This window comes from Vespula vulgaris, chromosome 24 (assembly GCF_905475345.1).
Source record: "Vespula vulgaris chromosome 24, iyVesVulg1.1, whole genome shotgun sequence".
In the NCBI taxonomy this organism is placed as follows: domain Eukaryota; kingdom Metazoa; phylum Arthropoda; class Insecta; order Hymenoptera; family Vespidae; genus Vespula; species Vespula vulgaris.
The window spans coordinates 120,065-142,500 of record NC_066609.1 but is presented as its reverse complement, the minus strand read 5'-3'; the positions used below and the strand labels follow the sequence as shown (position 1 = coordinate 142,500).

The 22,436-nt window shown below is 43.1% G+C and overlaps 1 protein-coding gene across 13 annotated transcripts in view; it reads right to left on the bottom strand.

Moving 5' to 3' along the window:
- The window catches only part of LOC127071963 (phospholipid-transporting ATPase ID), a 27,847-nt gene extending 5,411 nt beyond the window's left edge, over window positions 1–22,436 (bottom strand). For 2 of the 13 annotated variants that reach the window (XM_051011848.1, XM_051011849.1), the window contains exons 1-12: window positions 7,569–9,632; window positions 6,199–6,952; window positions 5,950–6,008; window positions 5,621–5,833; window positions 5,312–5,517; window positions 5,068–5,223; window positions 4,317–4,959; window positions 3,388–3,567; window positions 2,116–2,857; window positions 1,709–1,901; window positions 461–612; window positions 39–391 (exon numbers count right to left, since the gene is read on the bottom strand). In XM_051011848.1, the coding sequence (XP_050867805.1) occupies window positions 39–391; window positions 461–612; window positions 1,709–1,901; window positions 2,116–2,857; window positions 3,388–3,567; window positions 4,317–4,959; window positions 5,068–5,223; window positions 5,312–5,517; window positions 5,621–5,833; window positions 5,950–6,008; window positions 6,199–6,952; window positions 7,569–7,676 (3,759 nt within the window). In that variant the 5' untranslated portion in view covers window positions 7,677–9,632. The other 11 variants (XM_051011846.1, XM_051011859.1, XM_051011855.1 and 8 more) reach the window with 11 other exon arrangements.

Below are 22,436 nucleotides of genomic sequence, written 5' to 3'. Positions count from 1 at the left end.
CAATCAACGGCCAGCTTAATAAAAATTATCGGACGTACCTGTGCACTGAATCCACAGAAGAAGGCGAACCAGATATGGCAGAGAGTGAATGCAAAATTTTTATAAAAGAAGTATCTAAGGAACTTGCTCATTCTATAATACGACCACCTGCCATGGACAAGCAATAATCTTTCTAAGAATCTAAATTGCCCTATCGAATAATCAGAAGCTAGTACAGCTTGCAGTCCTTCCTGTCCACTGATACCAACGCCAATATGAGCCGTCTTTATCATTGAAACGTCATTAGCTCCATCTCCGATTGCCAGAGTAACCGCATTTTTATTCTTCTTTATCAATTCAACGACCATTGCTTTTTGTAAAGGTGTTACGCGACAACATATCACAGATTTACCTACAAAGATCGAATGATCGATGAACGTGGCTGACTTGGCAAATATGTATTTGCTACTATTAAACTTACATTGGCTCGATACTTCTAGAAAAAGTTGATCAAGTTGTGGATGCAACGCGTGCACTAAGGAATGTCCATTGATAACCACTGCAAAACCCATAGCTTGCTCCATCTCATGTTCGTCCTGCTCGTCTCTACTCGGATTATATTCCGTATCACTGCTGTATACAAAAAAATATTAGTTCGAAAGAAAAGGGTCTTACTCTTTAATCGCAAATAATTTTATAATCGTGAAATCATTAAAGTATAAAGATAATCAAAAACTTTGGTATTATCAAGTAAAAGGATTTTGTAATTTTTTCATCATTCACAATTTGATTCAGGATACTTGGAAGAGATTGATCTCCAAGGTAAAAGATAATATACATTAAATTTTAACGATAAACATGGTGCACAGTATTAGATTCTACAAGAAACAAGAATGTGACATAAGCAACATAATTCGAAAAATTTTGTTATAATAATTATTTCTAGGATTAATGTTAAGCATACAGAAAGAGAAGGAGTGAGTATCAAGCATCATAGTAGTCGTCGTCGTTATCTTTTATAAATTTTACACTTTTTTGTTTCCAATGAAACACTTTAAATGAAACGTATATTGCACTTGGTAGGTACATCTAAAACCTAATCTACCATACTATGACATCTGCAGTGTATAATACTATCTTCGACAAGCAGGTAATGGGCATATCGTTTCTTCCTTTATAACGATAATAATATTCAAACGGAGAAGAGAATCCGATAACTTTTGTAATTTATACAAGGATTTGGTTGGATGCTGTCGAATCACATGCAGATACATTTTAATATTTACTATTTTAACGAAAGAAGAATAAAGGATTTCAGGATCAAAATGTATAAACATGATACTAGAGCACATACCATCGTCTAAGCAAGTTTGTAGCACAATATAATTCTTGTTATACCTTTAGGATGCCTTCAGGTAAATGCCCAAGAATGTTTCATTCAAGGAAATGCTAATATTCAGCGCATATATATATATGTGTGTGTGTGTGTATATATATATATATATATATGCCTATAAAAAAGGAGCAATTTGGAGTGTATTCTCGAAAGGAAAAGACTTGGCTCTTTTCATTTCAATTCTTTGGCATAAACCGGACAAAGAAAGCATTACACAATACATGGTGACACACTCAATGTATAGGTATATCTTTTAAGAAATATGTTAATCAGTCAGAATTAGATATGAAAAAAGGGTAATAGACTTTACTCCATCTCTTTCAATTGCCTGACCTTTCCTTGTCCCACCTGAATGTGACAATGGAGAGAGTTGGCCGATTTTGGTGGCTGGAGGCTGTCTTGATAGTTTCCAAATATCGTGTCAATTGAGTTTCAACCCCATCGTAAGTAGTAGCATCTACTACAAAGACGTCGGTAAGATCGTCCGTTAACAGTTGACACGAATAACCGATGTTGATGGCCGTTTCTGTGAGAAAAGAAAGACGGGTGAACGGCGGCGACGGTGGATGATTAGAGCGATCGAAGACAAATTAGAGATAAAACGTATGATAATCATAAATAGAGGAACGAAGGATGACGAAGAAGAGCAATGATCTATCGTTTCGTACGAATCAGAAAGTTTTCTCTTTAAATTCATTTCAAAGATCGCTAGATGAAATATATCGTTCTCATAAATTTACCTTGTTTATCACCTGTTAATACCCACAATTTTATGCCAGCGAGTCCTAAATTCGCGATGGTTTGGGGTACACCATCTTGCAATTTATCCTCAATGGCAGTAGCACCTAATAACGTCATATCTTTTTCTATCTCTTCGTATATAGCGTCCAATTTGTCGTCTCTATTCTCATGACTCAGTGCGGCTTCTTGATGACGTTGTTTCCAATTATTAAAGAAGCTTTCATCTAAATCTCTCACTGAAAGGCACAATGTTCTCAAACCTTCACCCGCAAATTTATTGAGGTGATCCAAAGTCTTTGACATAATTTCATCGCTGTCTTTCTTCAAACGTTCGTAAATGACATTGTCTGCTCCTTTACAATACAGCCTGAGATGGCCATCCTTTCTCAATATTACGGACATTCTTTTTCTGACATTATTGAAGTCTAGAATGCAGAGTAGCTCATATACTTCGCGCTTTCCCATTACTTCGATCGTTATGCTATTGGGAGATCTTTCTTTGAAAACAAAACCAAAATTTCTAGCTGCTGAAACGAGCGCCGCCTCGTCCGGTGACTGTGCTTGATACTCGAGTTTTCCGTGCTTCTCTTCTGGCATAACGGTGTGACATAGCGCTAATAAGCGAAAGAAACTGTGAACGTCTTCGTTGCCTTGCTTGACTGCTTCCAAAAGCGCAGGATCGTAGAATTTAAATTCGGGCTCGTAATCCTTGTTAAATGAAAAATCCAGGGGTGGCATCATCTGCAAAGGTAGAAACGATATTATATAAAATATAATTTCTCTTGTAAAGTTTTCTCTAGAGCCAGTAGGAAGTAAGAAGAGAGAAATCGTATATTTTTATTAGTACGTAGAGAACCAAATGAGAAAGAAATACCAGAGCACAGATCGTATGCATATATGCAGTATATACCTCTTGTTACAATCTTATAATAAAGAGCTCGCCGAAATAGCCGAAAGTGAACGGATGGTGTTAGTCGGCTAGTCCTTGAATTATTCAAGAAAATAGAACATGAGCGAGTATGAAAAGTTTAAAAGTATTTACGAGATGAGCGTGAGAGCGACGTAAAACATGCATCTAATTTTATTACACGACGCAATTGGAATGAAAAATATATATTTCTTGTTACTCGTTGATATAAAAACAACAATGTGCAATTAACTTTACCGAGGATTAAAGTACGTGTAGAGAGCATAGTGACAGAAAGAAGAAAACATGTATAATAAAATTTTTGCATGGCTGGCAGATGCGTGTCGAATATGAACATGCGTACTGAAGGTTTGTGTTGAAGCTTTGGGCTGGCACTGATTCCTGGTTCTGGTGTTGTACTGGACATTCTGTCAGCTTGCTCCAGAAGACGTACGTTCGGACCGCTAAGCGGAGTATAAACTTGACGAACAAATTCCTGTCCGCTCTTCCATCGCATTGTTGGAGTTTGTGCAGCTTTGTCCGTCTACATGCAGCACACACATGCTAAATGATGTGCACGAAAACTTATGCACAGTATGGATTTACAAAGAGATAATCTCTATCTTTCATTTTGTTATCAACATTTTTTCAGTTTTCTTTCTTCGTTGTGCTCCGAATCCAACTTGCATTTAGCAAAGTAAAATAAAAATATGACAGCGCTGATAACAAAATAATCGGTCAAAATCGGTCAAAATCGGTCAAAATCGTTGAAATTTGATCGAATTACTTTGGAGAAAAGTGCGTAAATGGTATGTATAATAAAATCCAGGATTTCGAGGTAAAGGAAGAAAATTTCACGCTGGTAGCACGCGAATTTTCAGGTCAAATATGTCTTCTAATTCGTCCAAGCAAATTATATCGTATTGCATACCATACTGTGCCACCACATATGAATGTAAAAATAAGTAACTCGCGAACAAATACAAATTGACGACGTAAGGAAAAGAAACGATCGAGTTGGCAACTCTATAAAATAAAGAGAAACAGAAGGAGGAGAAAGAGAGAGAAAAAGTTGTGTGTGTGTGTGTGTGCGCGCGCGCGCGCGCGCGTGTACGTGTGTGTACAGATAGATAGAGAGAAAAGTAGATAATTCACTAGGTAAAGCACAATTTGTTTCTTCGTTAACAAAGGAGTCTTCATACGTCGTGTACGAACAGATTCAGAATAGATGCGCCTTTGGCAAAGAACAGGATGATACGCGATGATTACATATACGTTAAAAATGTATCTCACCTCGCTCAAATCGATGATTTCTCCAGTAACCTCGTCTACGCTGTCACCGTAACATTTACCAGCCACAGAACACTTATTAAAGGTCATTATATTTTGCGTTAATGTTCCAGTTTTGTCAGAAAAGATGTATTCTATCTGACCCAATTCTTCGTTTAACGTAGTAGTCCTAGCCTTGGCATGCGTATTCGTAGGCGCGTAGTACATCTCTTCGTCCCAATTGATCAGAAACGATTGCACGAATCTGATCACTTCGACACTCACATATAAACTGATTGGCACCACTGTGTTCAATACAATAGCATACGAAAAGAATACGAGGAGAGCGATCACCGTGGCACCTCCTAAAGGTTCGCTAGGCACTAACGAGTCCCAGGGTAAATACACTTGAAAATATCGACCCACGAGGCTCTCCCAAATACCACAACCGATCATGCAAAACAAACACATAGAAAGCAAGAAAAACACTATCCCGATAATCAGAAGATTCAGCAGCCTATCTATAGAGGTCCTCTTAAATTTGGTCTTCCCTGAGTTTTGCATTAATTTGGTATCCTTGCCTGCAAAGATGACCACGCCGTAGCACCATTGTGTATTTCTCAGTACACAACCTCGTAATATGATTTTGTCGTTATCCAACGCGTATCTGTAACACAAAAGCCAACAATTTCTTTAATATCTCAAACGCCACGGTATCATCAGGTAGTTTCCGCTAGCTGATAATACTGCAACGGGGCGTCTTTTCTATTCTTACTTGCGTCCCCTCCACGTTAACGTGCCATCAAACTTATTCAACAAATTGTTAGGCGTTTCGCAAACGATTTCACCGTCGAATTGACCAACCAATTCGTGGTTGTCCATCATTTCGGCGGTCTCGGTCAGGCATTGCCGGCATTTTAAATTTGTCTCCCTAAAAGAATAACGAGGAAATAAGAGAAAGAGAAAGTCGTGCAAAGTCGGATCGTTGAATCCGCGACGACGTGGCGACTATTACTGACCCATCCAATTCTGCCGTTTCGATGTAACAGAGACCATTGGGTTCGCTCGTTGATAGAAGAAGAACGTCCGCCGCGACAAAATGATCGTTCTCCATTCTTATAACGTCTCCAACTTGAACCTGAGACCATTTCTCTTCGCGTAAGCTAGTACCACGCAACGTGTGCGACTTTCTATTATTAACTTGTGAATCGCTGCTATGCCGTTGCTGAAATTGACACGAGTCGGTTCAGAAAATGCGCTTGGAGGACATCGTTGACGATAGCGTCGAAAGAAACGAAGGAAAAGAAGTAAAGAAGAACGTTACTTACAAAGTCGTCGTAGGCATCCTTAACGGCAGTGAGCATAAGTACCCCTATGAGCGGTATAGCCGTCGTAATGGGGGTCAAAGAAGATATGGCGGGTATCATTTGAAGCACCAGCAGGCATAGGAAGTAAAAGTTGGCGAGCCGCTGAAATTGCTCGAACAAATTCAATGGTAGGAACGTCAGAACCGAATACTTGGACGTCTTTATGTAGTTGTTCTATAAAGAGAAAAGACGCTCTTATATCGTCGTATCTTGTTCTAGGCGATGCGCGCACGATTAAAAATAAAATCAATTTTACTGGGACGTGAATAAGACCGAGAGTTAGATCTTACCGCATAATTAAACTGTGAGTTGTATTCGCGATTATTGGCGCGGATACGCCTCTCTGTTTCTGCAAGGAAAATATAATATCATTAATGTAAAAGAATATTCGTAAATCGACAAAAGACGATTGCTCGATGATTCTCGATAGAATAACGCCGACGTTTCTCGTTGAGGTGACATTTTTCGACGCAAGGCGATCGTGAGACGGATTCGATAGACGGTTCTCGTGAGGAGATTAACTAGCGGTAAGGACTCACCGCTAGAAAAAAAAGATGTACTACGACCGATACATTCTGTGGCAGGTGGCGAATTCGGAGGCACGCTGGAAGAGGACGAAGCAGCCGTTGTGGAACGATACCTGCTGCCCTTCCATATGACCAGCTTGCCCAGTACCGTAAGCAAGGATTCCCTGAGGGTATTGTGCCTGCTGGTACCACCAAGGCTGCTCGACGAATCTCTTTTGGAGCATTCGTCGACCGCCTCGACGACCTCTTCGGACGACGATGGAAGATTCAATACGGCGTGAATCGATAGGTCTTGTTGCTCTTGCAGCTGTGGCTTGTTGCGCATTTTTCGCCGCTTTCGCTTCTTCTTACGGCTTTCGTTTCCATCTTGAATGCAAGTGTCCACAGCGCACATGGCTCCTCCTTTTGCCGCCGCTACCGTCGCCGCTGCTGCTGCCGCTGCCGTCGTCGTCGTCGTCGTCGTCGTCTTCGTCGTTGTTGTCACCGTCACCGTCACCGTCGTCGTCGTCGCCGCCGCCGCCGCCGCCGCCGCCGCCGCCGCTGTTGTTGTCGCTGTCGTTACAGTCACCGTCGTCGTCGTTGCCGTTACAGTTACCGTTGCCGCTGCCACCGCCGTCGTTTTCGTCGTCGCCGTTGCCGTCGCCGTCGCCGTCGCCTTCGCCTTCGTCGTCGCCTTCGTCGTCGTCGTCGTCGTCGTCGTCGTCGTCGTCGTCGTGGTCGTTGTTCTTTTCCCTTCCGTAACATCGGTCTCGTCACACTCTTTTACCTTCGTCCCATCATAACGAAGAAGAGTTAGAATAACGCAAGAACGCGTAAAATACGATCGAAAACAGATCGTTTGGCACGACGCGTTATATTCTCCATGGAATTCCATGCGTTTTCATTGTACTTATCACGATATATTCGTTCGCTATAACGATAAAGGAATCTTTAAACGTGACTTTTAAAATCTGAGCGGAAACTGGAGTAACGTTTGACGCGCGTGCCAAACGAGCCGCGTGACAGGAAGCGGTAGAGTCCGATGCAAGAGGCAGACACTGGAAAGATCGGCAATAAATTTGGAATCTTGAGTATCATCTTTCTCAAGATTGTAATTTCGTCGATCGTTGAGAGAGAGAGAGAGAGAGAGAGAGAGAGAGAGAGAGAGAGAGAGAGAGAGAGAGAAAACTGGTATAAAGGAAGCCTCGTTTCTTTGAAGAATTCGACTTGGCATTGGTACATCGAGTCTTCTCTTTCGTGCTAATATTCAGCAAGAGCAATCGACTCGAGTATACGTCCTCGAGAATTTGGAGGACTCACCTCGAAGACTTCGAGTTCCAGCGTGTCGACCTCGACGCTCATCGTCTATCCTACGCAAGCTATAAACCCTCTCTATGGCCAACCTCTTCGTCTTCGTGGCACGTAGGAGGTGCCGAGGAGACGATGTCCGGCTCGCCTTTTACATTCTTCTTCTCCCGTTTTGGACCCTCCTCTTCGTCCGTCCGTATCATCGCAGCTTCCGCGAGGCATGAATCTCTCCAAGGACGTCCCGCGCCCTGCGTCGCGCTAGGTATCACGAACCACTTTCTCTTCGTTCCTTTCCCAACTCGTCTTACAACCGCGAACGCGACGAGAGACGCGCATTTTTAAGCGCACGCTGATCCGCTCTGAGAGGTCCCCTTCCCTCTTACATATCCTTTGGTCGGTTTCCGAGCGATCCGACCGATTTATTAGGCGCTAATGTCTCTTTTCCATCGTCGCGCGATATCCCTTTGAGTAAGAAACCGGAGATCTGAGAAATATGCTTTTTTTTTCGACGAGGCTCCGAGATGGACGTTTGACGGCCGACGACGACCTTTACGAAATATTTCCTTTTGCACGATTATTTTGTTCCTCCGATAATGATACTGCCATTTGACGACTTTGCTCTAACGCGTTTCATTCCTTTCGACGACCCTTCCCGAGAAAGCGCAAAAATTTAAAGATCCCGCGATTCGAGACGTCTACCTATCTACAGCGCCACTTGCGTTTCTCTATCTCCTTCTCACGTGACACGTATCTAGCCTTTTCTACACGCGTTCCACCACCACACCGAGGCCAATTTGAAAAACTTATGCGGGAAAGCGACTCGATGGAGAAACATTTGGCGTCAATCGTCCCTACGCTTTTTTTTAAAGTCGATCGCATAGCTCGTTTATTAAACAACAGCAGCAACAACAACAATAACAACAACAATAACAACAACAGCAACAACGACAACAACCGCAAGGATACTACCGTCAAAGAATCGAAAATAAGGTTTTCTCGTTCCAGCGAGCGATCGACTTAAACGCGATCGAAATCATAAAAGAACGATGAATCGGTCGATGCGCGTATCAATGCTAACATCGTTGCGCAAGAAAGTAAAAGGTTGGCGCGAACGCGTTTCTAGGAACGAAAGACGGTGCGATAAACGACTCCTTTCGATTTCATACAAGAAAATACGTCCCGAAGGAGGATCATGTGCATCACCGCCGCCGCCGTCGTCGTCGTCGTCGTCGTCGTCGTCGTCGTCGTCGCGAGCGTGTCGTCTTTCACGCAACGATCACCCACAAGGGAATGATGTGTCCGAGAAGATATCCAGACTCACGAGCGATGGTTAAATGCGAAAAGCTACGAGGGAACAGGACTCCGTTGTCTAGCGTGCTAGACTCGAAAAACGGGAGGCGAGAAAGGTGAGCGAGCAGGGAGGAGGAGGATCGTTGGAGGATGAAGAAGAGGAAGAGGAAGAAGAGGAGGAAGAGGAGGAGGAGGGAGAGAGGAACGATCGATATCAGGCGTCGGCGGCGATGTCCCGTAACACGAGGATCCCATCGAAGGAAGCAAATGTCGGTTCGCACCGGCTTTATGTACTCTTCTTTTCTCGTAAATGCCTTCCACGATGAGGATCACCGAGTAGGAGACGACGATGATGACTATACTACGATGACGTTTCCATGACGGCACGTACAATACAGAGATCGAACGCGCTTGTTTCCTTCGACTTGCGACAAAAGCAACGGCACTAGCACTAACGATGAAAATTGGAGAACGAGGAATGGGAGAAGAGAAGAACGAGAAAAGGAGAAAAAGAAGAATGAGGAATAAAAGGAGACGGAGGTGGAGGTACGCGCAAATGAGGGAGCAGCGGCACCCGTGTCGGAGTATCGTACGCGTAAACGACTTTGAGACAATTTTCACAAAGCAGACACTGGAAGCACTCGTCTACCTTTCTATTTCGTTCTCTTACTCTATTTCTCTCTTACTCTCTTTCTCTCTCTCTCTCTCTCTCTCTCTCTCTCTCTCTCTCTCTCTCTCTCTCTCTTTTTCTCGATGTCCGTAACACGACGTAGCAAGGCTCCAGAACTCGTCGATGAGATTACGGTTCGACGGCCGTCGAGAGACTTTGAGGCGTCGCCCCTCGACGGCGCCACGTGTCACGACGCTTACGCCAACGTCGAACCACGACGCCGACGCCGACGCCGATGCCGATGCCGATGCCGACGCCGACGCCAACGCCGACGCCGACGCCGACGCCGACGCCAAAAGCGACATGGACGTCAAGACCGACGTCGACGCCCACGACAGATAAAGAAGATCGCTGCGTTAGCGACGACTCGAGCCGAAGCGCGAATTTTTGAGCGACGTCGGATAGGATACGCGTCTATCAATCCAATCTCATCTTCTTAAAACGAGAAAAGAATCATCGAGCATCGAGAGGTCTTGAAAGGAACAAAAAAGAAAAGAAAAGAAAGAAAAGAGAAAAAAAAGGAACTTACCTTGCATGGGACGCGTAGATGCGGTGCGCGACATTTTTCGTCGGCGAATTAGGCTCGTTAAAACTGTTGATTAGGCTCTTTTGGACGGAGTCTATCGATATGCCTTTTACATGCGTGACGACGACGACGACGACAACGACGACAACGCGTGTCGATGCGTGTATCGTAATAAACGCATGAAACGTGTTTGATGTCGACGCGTCCTCGTCCTCGTCACCGTCGCCGTCGCCGTCGCCGTCGTCCTCGTTGGTACCAGCGAAATAAGGAGAAGTAAAAGTTTGCGTTCGAGGGCGGTAATTCGCCTGACGTATCGTCGTCGTCGTCGTCGTCGTCGTCGTCGTCGCCGTCGTCGTCGTCGTCGTCGCTGTCCTCGTCCTCGTCCTCGTCGTCGTCGTTATCGGAACGGCGACGAATCCTCGAAAAAAGGCCAAAGAACGGCCGAGGAGAAGAGGAACTATCGTCCTCGAGCGTCGCGCTTCTCTCGCGCTCCGCTCGGATATTTCCTGGCGATATAATGGCGATAAGATATCCACTTTTGAGGATATGGGTGGTTTCTCGAGGGTGGCGTCCATGTGGGGTGAATGGTCACCTCCGGCCTACCCTCTTGTTACCACCGCCGTCGTCGTTTTCGTCGGCGCCGCCACCACCGTCGCCAGCACCGCCACCGCCGCCGTCGTCGTCTTTCGACCGATCCCACCTCCACCTCCAGGACCACCTTATCCTTCTTCCTTCGATACTACCGCCGAAGCTCCTCTGCGTTCTTCTCCACGTCGGAAAGATATGGCTCCCGATGATTATCGCCGAAACCGATCTCCTTCTTCCACTTATTCCCGTTGCCGCTATTACCGTTCTTCTTTTCTTTCCTCCTTCTTCCTCTTCCTCTTCCTCTTCTTTCCAAAACCGATTCTTTCCTGCAGAAATTGTCGACCTCCGCGCTAGTTCTCCTCCTCTTCCGCCTTCTCTTCCCTCGCTGTTGGACAAATGAGAAACTGTTAGCTCAACCGCATTCCGACGTGCGATTAGGTTTATACGATACCGTCGTTTTTATCGCACGATTCGATCGTACCGACGTAAACGGAAGATGCAATCCGGTCGATCCGGCTAAAACCCGTACTATCTACTGTTTTCGTTACGCATTCAAGAATCCTTGATTCGAATAGCAAACTTTCCGCAAGACTGACGTGTCCCCACCAAACGTAAACTCCAATCCCTCGACGTACCCGACGTATACCGCCGTATCTATACTTCCTATCGTTGCATCATAAATATAGATTCCACACTGGGCATCTCCATGTAGCGAAACGACGCGTCATCTTATTTCGCGGAAAGGATTGAGAAATAGAAACGAATAATTATAGACGACGATCGACGATGTTCCTCGTTCTAGCAATGGAAAAGATCTTTCAATCTCTCTCTCTCTCTCTCTCTCTCTCTCTCTCTCTCTCTCTCTCTCCGTTTTTGTTCTCTCGAATAAATTACATCGACGAATTAACGACGCATCTTTTCGAGACGAGGTTTAATAGCGTAACGCGTTTCGAGCTGACGCTACGAGGATGGTACAAACTGGTAAATCATCGACGCGGTTATGTAAAGCCACGCAAATGAAAGGACGCGCGACAAAAGGATCGCGATTACGCGCGTAGTTGCGTTTTATCGTTTTCGGGCGCGTCTTACTCCAATGTCGAATTTCGAGAAAATAAATCGAGAAACGATGTCTTTCGACGTACGCTCTCTTACTTCCAAAGATAGATATCGTCGTTTTTTCTTTTCTCGCGTCGTATAAGTAGATTCGCGTAGATATATCTGTAGAGATATATCCGAGACATGTGCAAATACGAGTATCTAACGTTCTGTACATAGTCGCGATAACTGGTCGCGCGTCACCGAACAATGTCAAGAAAGCAAACTGATGTAAGAAGAGAAACGGTATATAATGCGTACGCGCGCATATATCTCGAAGGATACGACTCTCCTCCCGTTTCGATATTTCTTCGATCGAAATCTATCTATACATGCCGACCTCTCGATTCGTCTCGTTCTCAACTTTTCTACGCGAACGGCTTTGAACGTAGTCCGATCTCGCTGACGTTCGAAGGTTTCAGCTGTCCGTCTATGAATGAGGCCTTAACGCGCTCTTTATCGTCTCCCTCGTGCTAATTGAGTTAACGCCATGCGTGGAATGAAATTTGCGATTCACGAAGAGCGACTCTAAAGAAAAACAGAAGAGAAAGAAAGAGTTCTTCGGTGTGAAATTTCCTTGTCGTTTTCACCGATCGATTCTGCCATTAGAGCGTACGACCGCGACTTTGAAATTTTCGATCGCGACGCGCTCCGCCAACGAAGCAACGATCCGACACACGTACGACGTCCTATACCCGCAAGAGCGAAATCTGAAAAGTCGCCGAGTTCGACGCACGGTTGCAGAGATTCTCGACCGAGCCGTTGGAGATGATCCAAGGCTAGCGCGACGGACCGCTTCGCCCTTTCGAAAAAACGAAGCTACGAGAATCTTTGCTTCGGTCGTCGCGAATATTTGAGTTTGATAAGACGTTCCGTGAGATAGAATCGATATATATATGTACGTACGATACATGCATACGTGTATATGTGTGTGTGTGTATATATATATATATATATATATACATCATAACGCGAATCATCATGCCTCGTAAAACAATCGAGATAACGAAATTAATGTGACAGCAGACTTTAGCGCAACTGCTAGTCATCGTTTGTTTTTCTCACGGCAATCTCGGTGATCTCTAAAGATCCTCCGACGACGAGTTCTTCGAGACGGTCGAAAATACTTTTCGTTTCGGAAAGAGATGTAATGAAAAAGCATAACGCGCGTGTCGGCGCAAAATTAAAACGACAAGTTCGTCGCGTGACCGAGATCCATACATCGTTCCTTTGTTCTTTTCAACTCCTCGATGCTTCTTTCTAATTAATACGCGTCAGAAATCGGAATAAGAATCTATTCCAGAACCGTCCAACTTTATTTATAGATCCTTACGTCTGCCACAAAGAAATCACGAAGCTCCCTGGGAGCTTCTCTAAGATTCATATACATTTTCGATCGAGTAATTCGTCAAAGATAATAATTTTAGGGAAAATCGTCGCGAACGGAGTCCCGATCTTAGATCGATTTTACGCGATAACGTTAAACGTACGAGTCCATTTAACGAGATCATTCCTCGATCGCACGGTAAAGATCATCTCGCGCGTACGCGCGACGACGACGATTGGCCTATCGCCAAGAAACGCAAAAACGAATCTTCGAATCGTATTCGGCAGTTGTAAGAAAAAAAAATAAGGAACGATAGAACCATAAAGCGAGACTTTACCTTGTGAACGGAGAAGACTCATCTCTTGGCATAGTAAAGGTCTCTCATTTATCGCGCCCGCCCAAGGACGGGAGGAGGTAGAGGAAGAGGGTACCGGTGGATTCAAGATCGAGATTCGTTCTTCGAGTCAAATTTAAGATCTCCTTTCGTCTTGGAGCATCGCGCCGAGGTAAGGCGAGCGCGCGCGCGCGCTCGCGCATTTGCGCGTCCGCGAATTCGCGGACTGACGAGGGGGCGATCGGGTAAGTGGTGTAACGGGTCAAGGCCTCCGAATCGAGAGATTTCTTTCGAGACGCGAGGACGACGAGCTCCGATTGTCGCACCGAGATGCGAGAAGACACGTGCGTGTAGCGGTCGCGCTCGCGTTCACCGTTCCTCGAGATACGTTCGAAACGAGCGTCCAGTCTCTAACTTGCGAACTTCGGTACTAATGCGCGCCGCGATCACCGCGGAGCCGAGAGACCGAAGAACCACCGCCGCCGGCACCGCCGCCGACGCCGCCGCCGCCGCCGCCGCCGCCGCGACGGCGCGTCGCGTTACTTTCCTCTTCGACGCGCGTTACCACGACTCACCCTCCTTTAAAAAGCTTCGTTATGCTCGCGAGGGCCTTACAGATCAGAACGCGGTTCGAGGAACATTGACATTTGACGAGTATCGCCTAGAAAGTAGACATCTTCCTCTTTCCATCTCCGACATTAAACGTTCGATGTAAAAAGCGTCAAAGGCGAGAGACGTGCCAACGAAAAAGTCAGATTCCATCGGCTGGAGGTATTCGATGACAACGAGTAAAGCGAAAGCGGTCGCCTGGGAATCGTGGTGCCCTTTGAAAAACACCCCCCTGATTCCCTCGTTACGACCCGTGATCTATTACGTAAACGATCCTTCGACTTTTCGACTACTTCCCCACGTTCGTCTTACATATTTACGTACGTACATACGCTCGAGCTCGATGAAAGAGAAACGTATGCACACGTATAACAACGCAAGTCTCTATTCTCTTTATGCATTTATAATGGATTGCAACCTTGGGAAATGACGCGACTAGGACGCTACACGTATCTAAGGGAGATAACAACGCGATCGTCTTTCGTCCATCGAAACTATTTTTCTACGGTCGCTCGGACGCTCCTTTAATGACACGATTACCAGCGATTCCCTGGCAAATGATGCACGACTAGGTTGGGCTTTGAGTTACTTCCAAAAGTGTCCATTACCGTGCAACCGTCCGTCGTCCTAGTCGAGAGAGAAAAAGAACGTGCGACTTTTAATGGAAGAACCAAACCCCACCTGCGGTGACCGAAGGGTAGGGCCGGAGATAGCGGAGGGCGCGGCATGGCCAATGATGGATATCGTACCTTTCAACGTTACCGCCACGGTAACGCGAATAATTATTTAGCGCGCGTTGAGATCGTACGAGATTGTCCGATCGCGCTGAAACGATTTACTTTCGACCGTGGCCCCTTTTTCTAAAATAATTTCATACGTGTTCACTCGAATATACGTTTCGAATCGATCTCGTATCTCGTCGAATTAGGAGGAACAGATCGCAGTAAGCAACGAGATCGCCGATGGAAGAAATATCGCTCGAAATATCGCAAGAAGATGACTCGATCGACGAGACACTCGAGATATAAACGGTTAGTTGATTATCTTCTACGGGAAAGGAAGAGACTATAGGTACTTTTGGTCATCGGCTCGTAGTTCGAGTCGACCTTTGTTTCGTTCGACGTCGCAGTTAAAAAGTAGCTCGAACTCGTACCACGTCGAAACTACGGCTTTTATCAATGATTCAAGACAGCGTACCTCTTTGAAAGTTGCCGAGACACATCGTATCGGACTGTAGCCGTCTGTAAGCGATATCGCTTTCGCGCGAAGCGCGAGTAAGGAGTGTATCGTTGCGGTGGCGGTCAAGGGCGAGCGTATCCCCCCTTTAGGACAAATAGGATATACGTTTCGTCCGACGACAAGGCTCGCTTTCATTCGTAACCGAATAAAAGTTAGAATTATCGTTATGGACGAAAATTATCTTCAACGTCGAGCATAAAAAATGTAAAGGGAGAAAGTTTTAAAATTTGAATCGAGCCGTACTCGATGAGTCTTCGTGATTGGTCTTTCAACGACGGTCAAGGCTTCCCAATGGCAAGCGTTAGTCGTCGTTTGATCGCGAGGAAACGAACCACGTCAGACGCATAGGCCGCTGCCTATGATTTCTCACGATGGAAAGCGGGGGTAAAATAATTGGAAGAGAAATAAGACGCGAATTCGTTCCCTCTGACGTGACGTACCCCTATCGAGCGCAAAACCCAATAATGCCGACTCGTTCGCCGTTTCGTTCTCTGTCTCTCCCGAACGCGATCGTCCACGCGCCCTCCGATTACCTCTTCAGACGAATCCACCTGCTGTCGTTGACGGATCGCTACCGATGGACACTCGGACGGACTTTTAATATCGAGTATACGCGTACGTGTACGTATACAAATTTACGTGATTTCCAACAAATTTCCTACTTTCATTAACGAATTTAATAATTCATAAAAAAGGGACGGAGGAGGGTTATGATTCGTCGCTCACCGGTGTTGTACCCACTCTTGTACGGGCTACGAAGAATATCTATTATTCAAAGTTCCGCTACGATGGATCGATGCGACCGAGCTAAGGTTGTTCAAGGATCGCTCCTCCACGTGTCCTTTTTTTCCATCTTTTTTGCTTCCTTCCCTTAGCATTTTTCCACGTATCTCGGCGCGTCCTGATCCCTTTTTTCTTTGATGCGCCAAGATCGAAGATTTTTTAAAAGGCGAAGCGAGAGAGACGTTTCATCGCGACGTAGTTATCTCTCTATCGATCTAAGAAGTCTTTCGAAGAAAGAGACGATCGTTGCTCTCGAACGTTACTTTTTTTTTTTTCACCATTTATAACTTCGTGCAACTTCGAAGTCTGAATTTTTTTAATCTTATTTCTTCGTCGTAAAAGTATCGCAATCGCTGCGTTACCCGTAAATTTAGTGCTCGTTGAATAAAAGTTATACTCGATATAATGTAACTCATATATCACTTTTTGTTAGAAATGGACAACAGATCGAGTTATAAAAAGTTCAAAGAAATTTGCAGAAAGATCGAACGATCGTCGAGGTCGAATCGGAATCCTCCGTTAAAACGCATCTTTCGAACGATACAGGGCTGTGTCTATCGCTCGAACGTTGAAGTAGCGGAGCTACTTCAAAACTGATTATTCCGTTTCTACGTTTGTTTTCGTTGCACCGAAGGAACGTTTCGCCTTTATCGAATAATTTCAATTACGTGCCGTTCGTATTCTTACGACTTTTTATTTCAAACTCCGAACGTCCAAGGATTTCTTTATTGTCTGTACTTTTGATACCTGTTGCTTCGTTAATGCATGCTCTTTCAATACGTGTACGTCGTGGACTATTACTATATAATTTCGCAATTAAGGCTATTTATCGTAAGTTCTTCCGAGTTTAAAGACCAAGGATTCGTTCGAAAAATAAAATACGAAGAAACGAGATCAATTTCGACACAAATATTGTCTTTAGTCCTCCTCGAAAAAGCGATGCAGTTTTGTCTTTTTAATGAATCCTTAATCATAAAAATCTATCGGTAATTACTAGCAGAAGCGTTCGTACAACAAACCATTGTAATACGCTTCATGGATTTATCGTGTGATTATACTTATCGTTGTGCTATGTCATTCCAAGATAAATGCACGTTTCTTGTATCTAATCTTTATCCATTACGTTACTTCGCGGGAAAAAAAAACTATAGTTTTTGCACAAAAGTAAAAGATTAAAAAATGACTATGCCAAATAAATAAATTTTAGTTAGATATGAGTATATCATCGATTGTCATCTATCATTATGTAATTTATAGCTTATTTATATAGAATCGTGACTACGGCGTATAACAATCGCAATGGGAGAAATAATTTCCAGTTCTCACGTTACCGCGCATAACATGTAACGATCGAGATACGCAGGACGAGGCACGTAAAAGGGCCCGCTCGATTAACTCTGTTATTTTTAACAGAGTTTTATGGGCAAAATGTTCAAGATGAAATTTCACGCTTTTCAAGGGACGTGTCTGACGACGGAAAAAAGAAAAATGTTTTCTCAAGGCCATTTTTTGTACGCGACGAAGATCGTAGAAATTTTTTTTTAACGTACGATCTACGCTTCTTTTCGCAGGAATTGATTTCTTGTGTCATTTTGAATAAAAAAAAATACTAGGATACAACGTCGAGAAACGATTAGTTCGCAAAATATTTTTATCCGATGATTCATGCACCGTAACGAGCCATATCTTTTATTCGTAAAAGTTAGATATAAGGGTTGAAAAGGAAAATGGACTGTATTCTCGGTCATATTTTTTTTCATATATATATGTATGAACCAATGCAAACGTATTTTATACATATATTTTGTTTTTCGAGAGCAATATGCACCGTCAGACGTGTCCCTGGAAACAGCGTTAACTTTCCGAACATTCTTTCCATAAAATAAAAAATAACCAAGTTATTCGGGTAACTTGATTCAAGTGCCTCGCTCGACATGTATTATGGACAATCTAGGCTCTAGGTAACGGATTAGCATTTCGTGTGACATCACGTGTAATTCCGAGTATATTTATCTGATAATATTTAATTTCACTGCTAATTTTTCAAATCACTCGATCCACAATTTCAGGAAATTACGTAACTCTGGAAATATGTAGAGCACACATAGGTACGTATTGCGCAATTTTTTTTGCTGCTAAAAATGAGTAAAATCGATTCTTGAAAATTCGGCCATCTTTCGATTTTATCCGATAACTGAAAAGAATACTGTTCGGAATAAGATAAAGCTCAGAAACAACAAAATCGCTTCTTCTCGAGAAGAACTCGCTTGAAAATTCTTTGAGTACGCACGCACCTAACGCTGTGTAGTTTTCACTTACACACCGCCGTTGTGATTACTTTTTAGGACGTTTCACTGTACGCGAGAGATATACGTATCGAAGTGTTATCTCGTGTCTATCGTTTTGTTTAGCGTTGATAATGAGAATATATTAATATCACTATCGGATGATACATTTTTTTTTAAAGAGCTTCGTCACCGCGAAGAAAAATAATTCATAATATTCGTGTTTTCAAAGTTATCTAACTACGCTCGAATCGTTTGTTAAATACCTACGTTATCTTAGCGAGAAAATAAAAGTAAAGTTCGATAGTCGTGTTAGAAATAAAAAGTTCTTCTTTTCCTTTGTTTTATCACCTGGTATATTTACCTGTCGTTTAACGAGAGACAAAAGTATATAAAATAACTTATCTTACTCGTCCAAGTGTTACAGAAATACAGCTCGTCGTACAGCATACGTACGATACAATGGGATCCAAAGCAGTTTTTCGATCGTCAAGCAACACGACGATCTCGTACGACAAATCTCCTATTAGTGTTAAAAAGAAAAAAGGTGTTACGCTGTTTTGATAGTCGTTCAAACTATCGATTAAGATTTGAAAGGGTGAATTTAAAAAAAAAAAAAAAGAAAGAATTATTAATATTTTCGTTTTTTTCAATAGTCGATATTATTACCTTGGAAAGAAGAATTCGAGCAGGAAAACAAATTGCGTACCTATATGTACTCTATCTATTCACAATTTCATATTTTGAATATATATTTGTACAATAAGTATAAATATCAATTTATATCAAGAAGTAAATCATACATTGGTATCTATTATTTAGCCGCCGTACTTTCCAATGGAATAACGTATTGGCTTATAGATTTGTAGTCGTTCGTAGAAAAAGTATTGGAGCATATGCATGTACATACGTGTGCGTAATTGATCCGTCTCTACGAATCGTGCGTTTCGTTATTGTAAGGGACACGTATTGAATTCATGCGAGCTGCTCCGCAAAGATTAACCTTTTAAGTGCCCTGGGTCATTGCAAATTAACAATCGAAAAATTCCAAGTTGCGCGATCACGTTTCCTTTCAATATCCAGAACTGCCAAAGAGTACGGTCGAGTAGTTTCCTGCTTGTAATATTTTTTTCAGTTCCGTCGATTAGATAAGCACCGAGCATTGATGCAGTTATGATTTGCTAAAAGTAGTTAAGTAGGCTATTTAATAATTTAATCGTCCGTAGCTTTATGTAACTTTTCGAATCGCAAACTCGTAGACGTATTCTTAGTTTTTTAGTACTCGTAAATTTTATTTTCATGTTTTGCCATAAACCTAATTGTTATCTCTTATCCGAGGATTAACTTTTTTCTAAATATAAATTGTATCGGTACTAAATCATACTGCAAGTTTATCGTTAAACCTTCGTAACTTTATGCAACTATCAAGTCTCATACGTATCGAGTCTCATCCTTTTTTCTTTTCCCCCAATTCGTACACGCAACTTTTAATCGTTGCTTCATATTTGACGTTTCGAACGTTTCCTTTGCTTCTTTTAATTATAAGCTACGATCGGTATATCACGATACGGATAGGAGTGATTTTCACATTGTATAATTGTAAAAACTATAGAAAAAAAGTGAATTATAACGGTTTAAAACGTATATATCGGCGATACAATGAAAGTCGATTATCGACGTAGAATGCGAGTAGTACGATCGCGCTGCGTGCCACTCAAACGTTTAACGATCGTACATTATCTAAATGTCAGCTCGGTTCTTCGATCTACGCGTTCTAACGACGCGAGGGAGGAAGGGAGGGAGGGGAATAGAACGTAGCTATTTACTAACATACACACCGAACGATAAATCGAGAGAAGGGGGACGGTCTTCCCCTAACGCGTTTCTAGTTCTTTTTTTTTCCGTGTCGGTCGCTGAAGTCGGATACGATTCGAGGGAGAGGTGGTGAACGCAGCTTCGACGTAAAACCGTATTCAACGATGATGGTAAAAAGGCGAAGGAAGGAAAGAAGAAAGGAAGCGAGAAGGAGGAACGAAGGAAGGGCGGAGACAACGTCCGTGGACGTACGACGTTTCTCCGCAAAAAAGAAATCTGTCGCTTCGAAAAAAGCTTCCAAGGAGTGGTAATGGCGAGGACGGGGGGAAAGGAAAGCGGAGAGGAAAGTAGCGAGGGGTCCGACGGCCGAGGGGCGAGAGAGAGAGAGAGGAGGTACGAGACTCGTTGACGGATAACCGTTGGGCGGTACGAATGTGTCGTTCCATGTAAAACTTGCCACGCGATAAATGGAAACGTCGTTACACATAGATCCGTCCCGCTATCGTAGATATCGGCTAAACTATCCCAACTGTCAAAGGAAAGTATCGAGAGGAGAATGCGAAAACGATCCAAGTAGGTTGGAACGTCGGCGAATTGAACGGTTTCGCGATTCGATGTTACGTGTACGAATCGAACGGATCGAGAAAGAGAAGAAAAGAGAAGAAAGGAGGGAGAGAGAGAGAGAGAGCGTCGTAATGTTATTTTTAACGGTATATAAACAAGGAAACGAGGAAAAACGCGTAAACTTCGCCCCGATATGCTTGTACGAGATTCCAAGTCGTTAAAGTCCGCTAGCTGAACAGTGATATTGGTAAATTCGAAGCCAGTACGGTGTCATCGAAGACCGAGAAATAGGAACATACGGTCTGCTTACATAGGTGAAAAGTCGCGAACGTAGGCATTAAAAATTGATTTTCGTCGAACCTTTATCCGCGTTGAGATTAAAACTCGGTCGTTCGGTGAACGAAATGCTTACTTACCACGAGTGGCTATTAGTGGTCGAAGATAGCGAAGAGACGTTTTCTCGACGAAATGACGGGGACGACATAACCCGCGCACGAAAGTAAACCAGCCATGTTGTTTACTGCTCGGAAAAGGCTCTCTTGCCAACGATGCCCTCTTCCCGTCACTCGTCTCTTAAGCAAAAATACCGAACGACCGAGTTGCCATCTTTCGGATTTTATCGATAAATCTTTTCCCTTTAAAGTTCGCTCTCTCGGTAATCGTTAAAGCCTCTCGTACGATGCCTCTGTTACGATCGTACGAAATGACATGTAGAATGATATATTAGTATTGATATTGGTAGAAATTATAAATCACAATCATTACGTTTGATTATCGATCGTATTGTCAAATTTAATTTAAGTGTTTGTATAAAGTTATTTATCGATTATTAAATACGTATTCAATATTAAATGTTCAACGCGAATTATAAACATTTATTATGAAACGGTAATAAAATAAGATTCGTGAGCGTGTTATAACGAGCCGATAGGTAAAGAGCTCGCTGTCTCGTCATTGGTTTAAAAATGCCATAATTTCAGTTATTCCCATATATTGATACAAATAATAATAATATGCATATATGCACGCACGTGTATATATATATATATATATTTATTTATATTAATTCGTTATAACGCATACATTAATGGTAACAACACCATACCTTCTCGATTGATCGTCAACGACCAACATACGAAACGTTCAAATTTATATCAATTACATTCTTGATAGTAGCAGTCCTACCGTTCCCTACACGATACGATAAGATTGGTAAAGAGGGAAGCCTCTCTTATCGTAAAATCGACCGGTACGATATTATTGACCGCCCGTTGGACACGGATACGTTCGTTATTCTAGAATTTCAATCGATTGCGTGAACTTGATCTTATTCGAAATGCTCTCAAGGATTTATCGTTAGGATTTCACGAGTGCTTATCGCTATGAAGAATGTTTATCGGAATGCGAAACAAGCATGATACTTGCGACAGTTTAGGGCTCGAGTGTCATTTCCTTGAACCAAATGAGATAATCGTTTCGACTTAATCGTAAAATTATATCTTTCGTATCTTTTATCGTTGATGCGAGAGGCAAAAGCTATTTTTATTTCATTTTAACGGGACGTATCGTAATTCGCCATACGCGGAAAAAATAAAACTATAATTATTTCACTTAAATCATACCCGATATATCGTAACGTGGATTATTTTCGATTAATGCGGACGTTTCATCGTTAGCAATTTTGACAGACTTACCGGAACGTTTTTGTCGTCAATTACGCCATCGCTATGCACGTCGCATATCTTTTTCGTTGTTCCAACCGCGTTTTTCCTCATGCCAAAATAAAACGACGTAATTGCACGAAAGTATAACTTTTTGTCAAACATTTTCAAAACTGG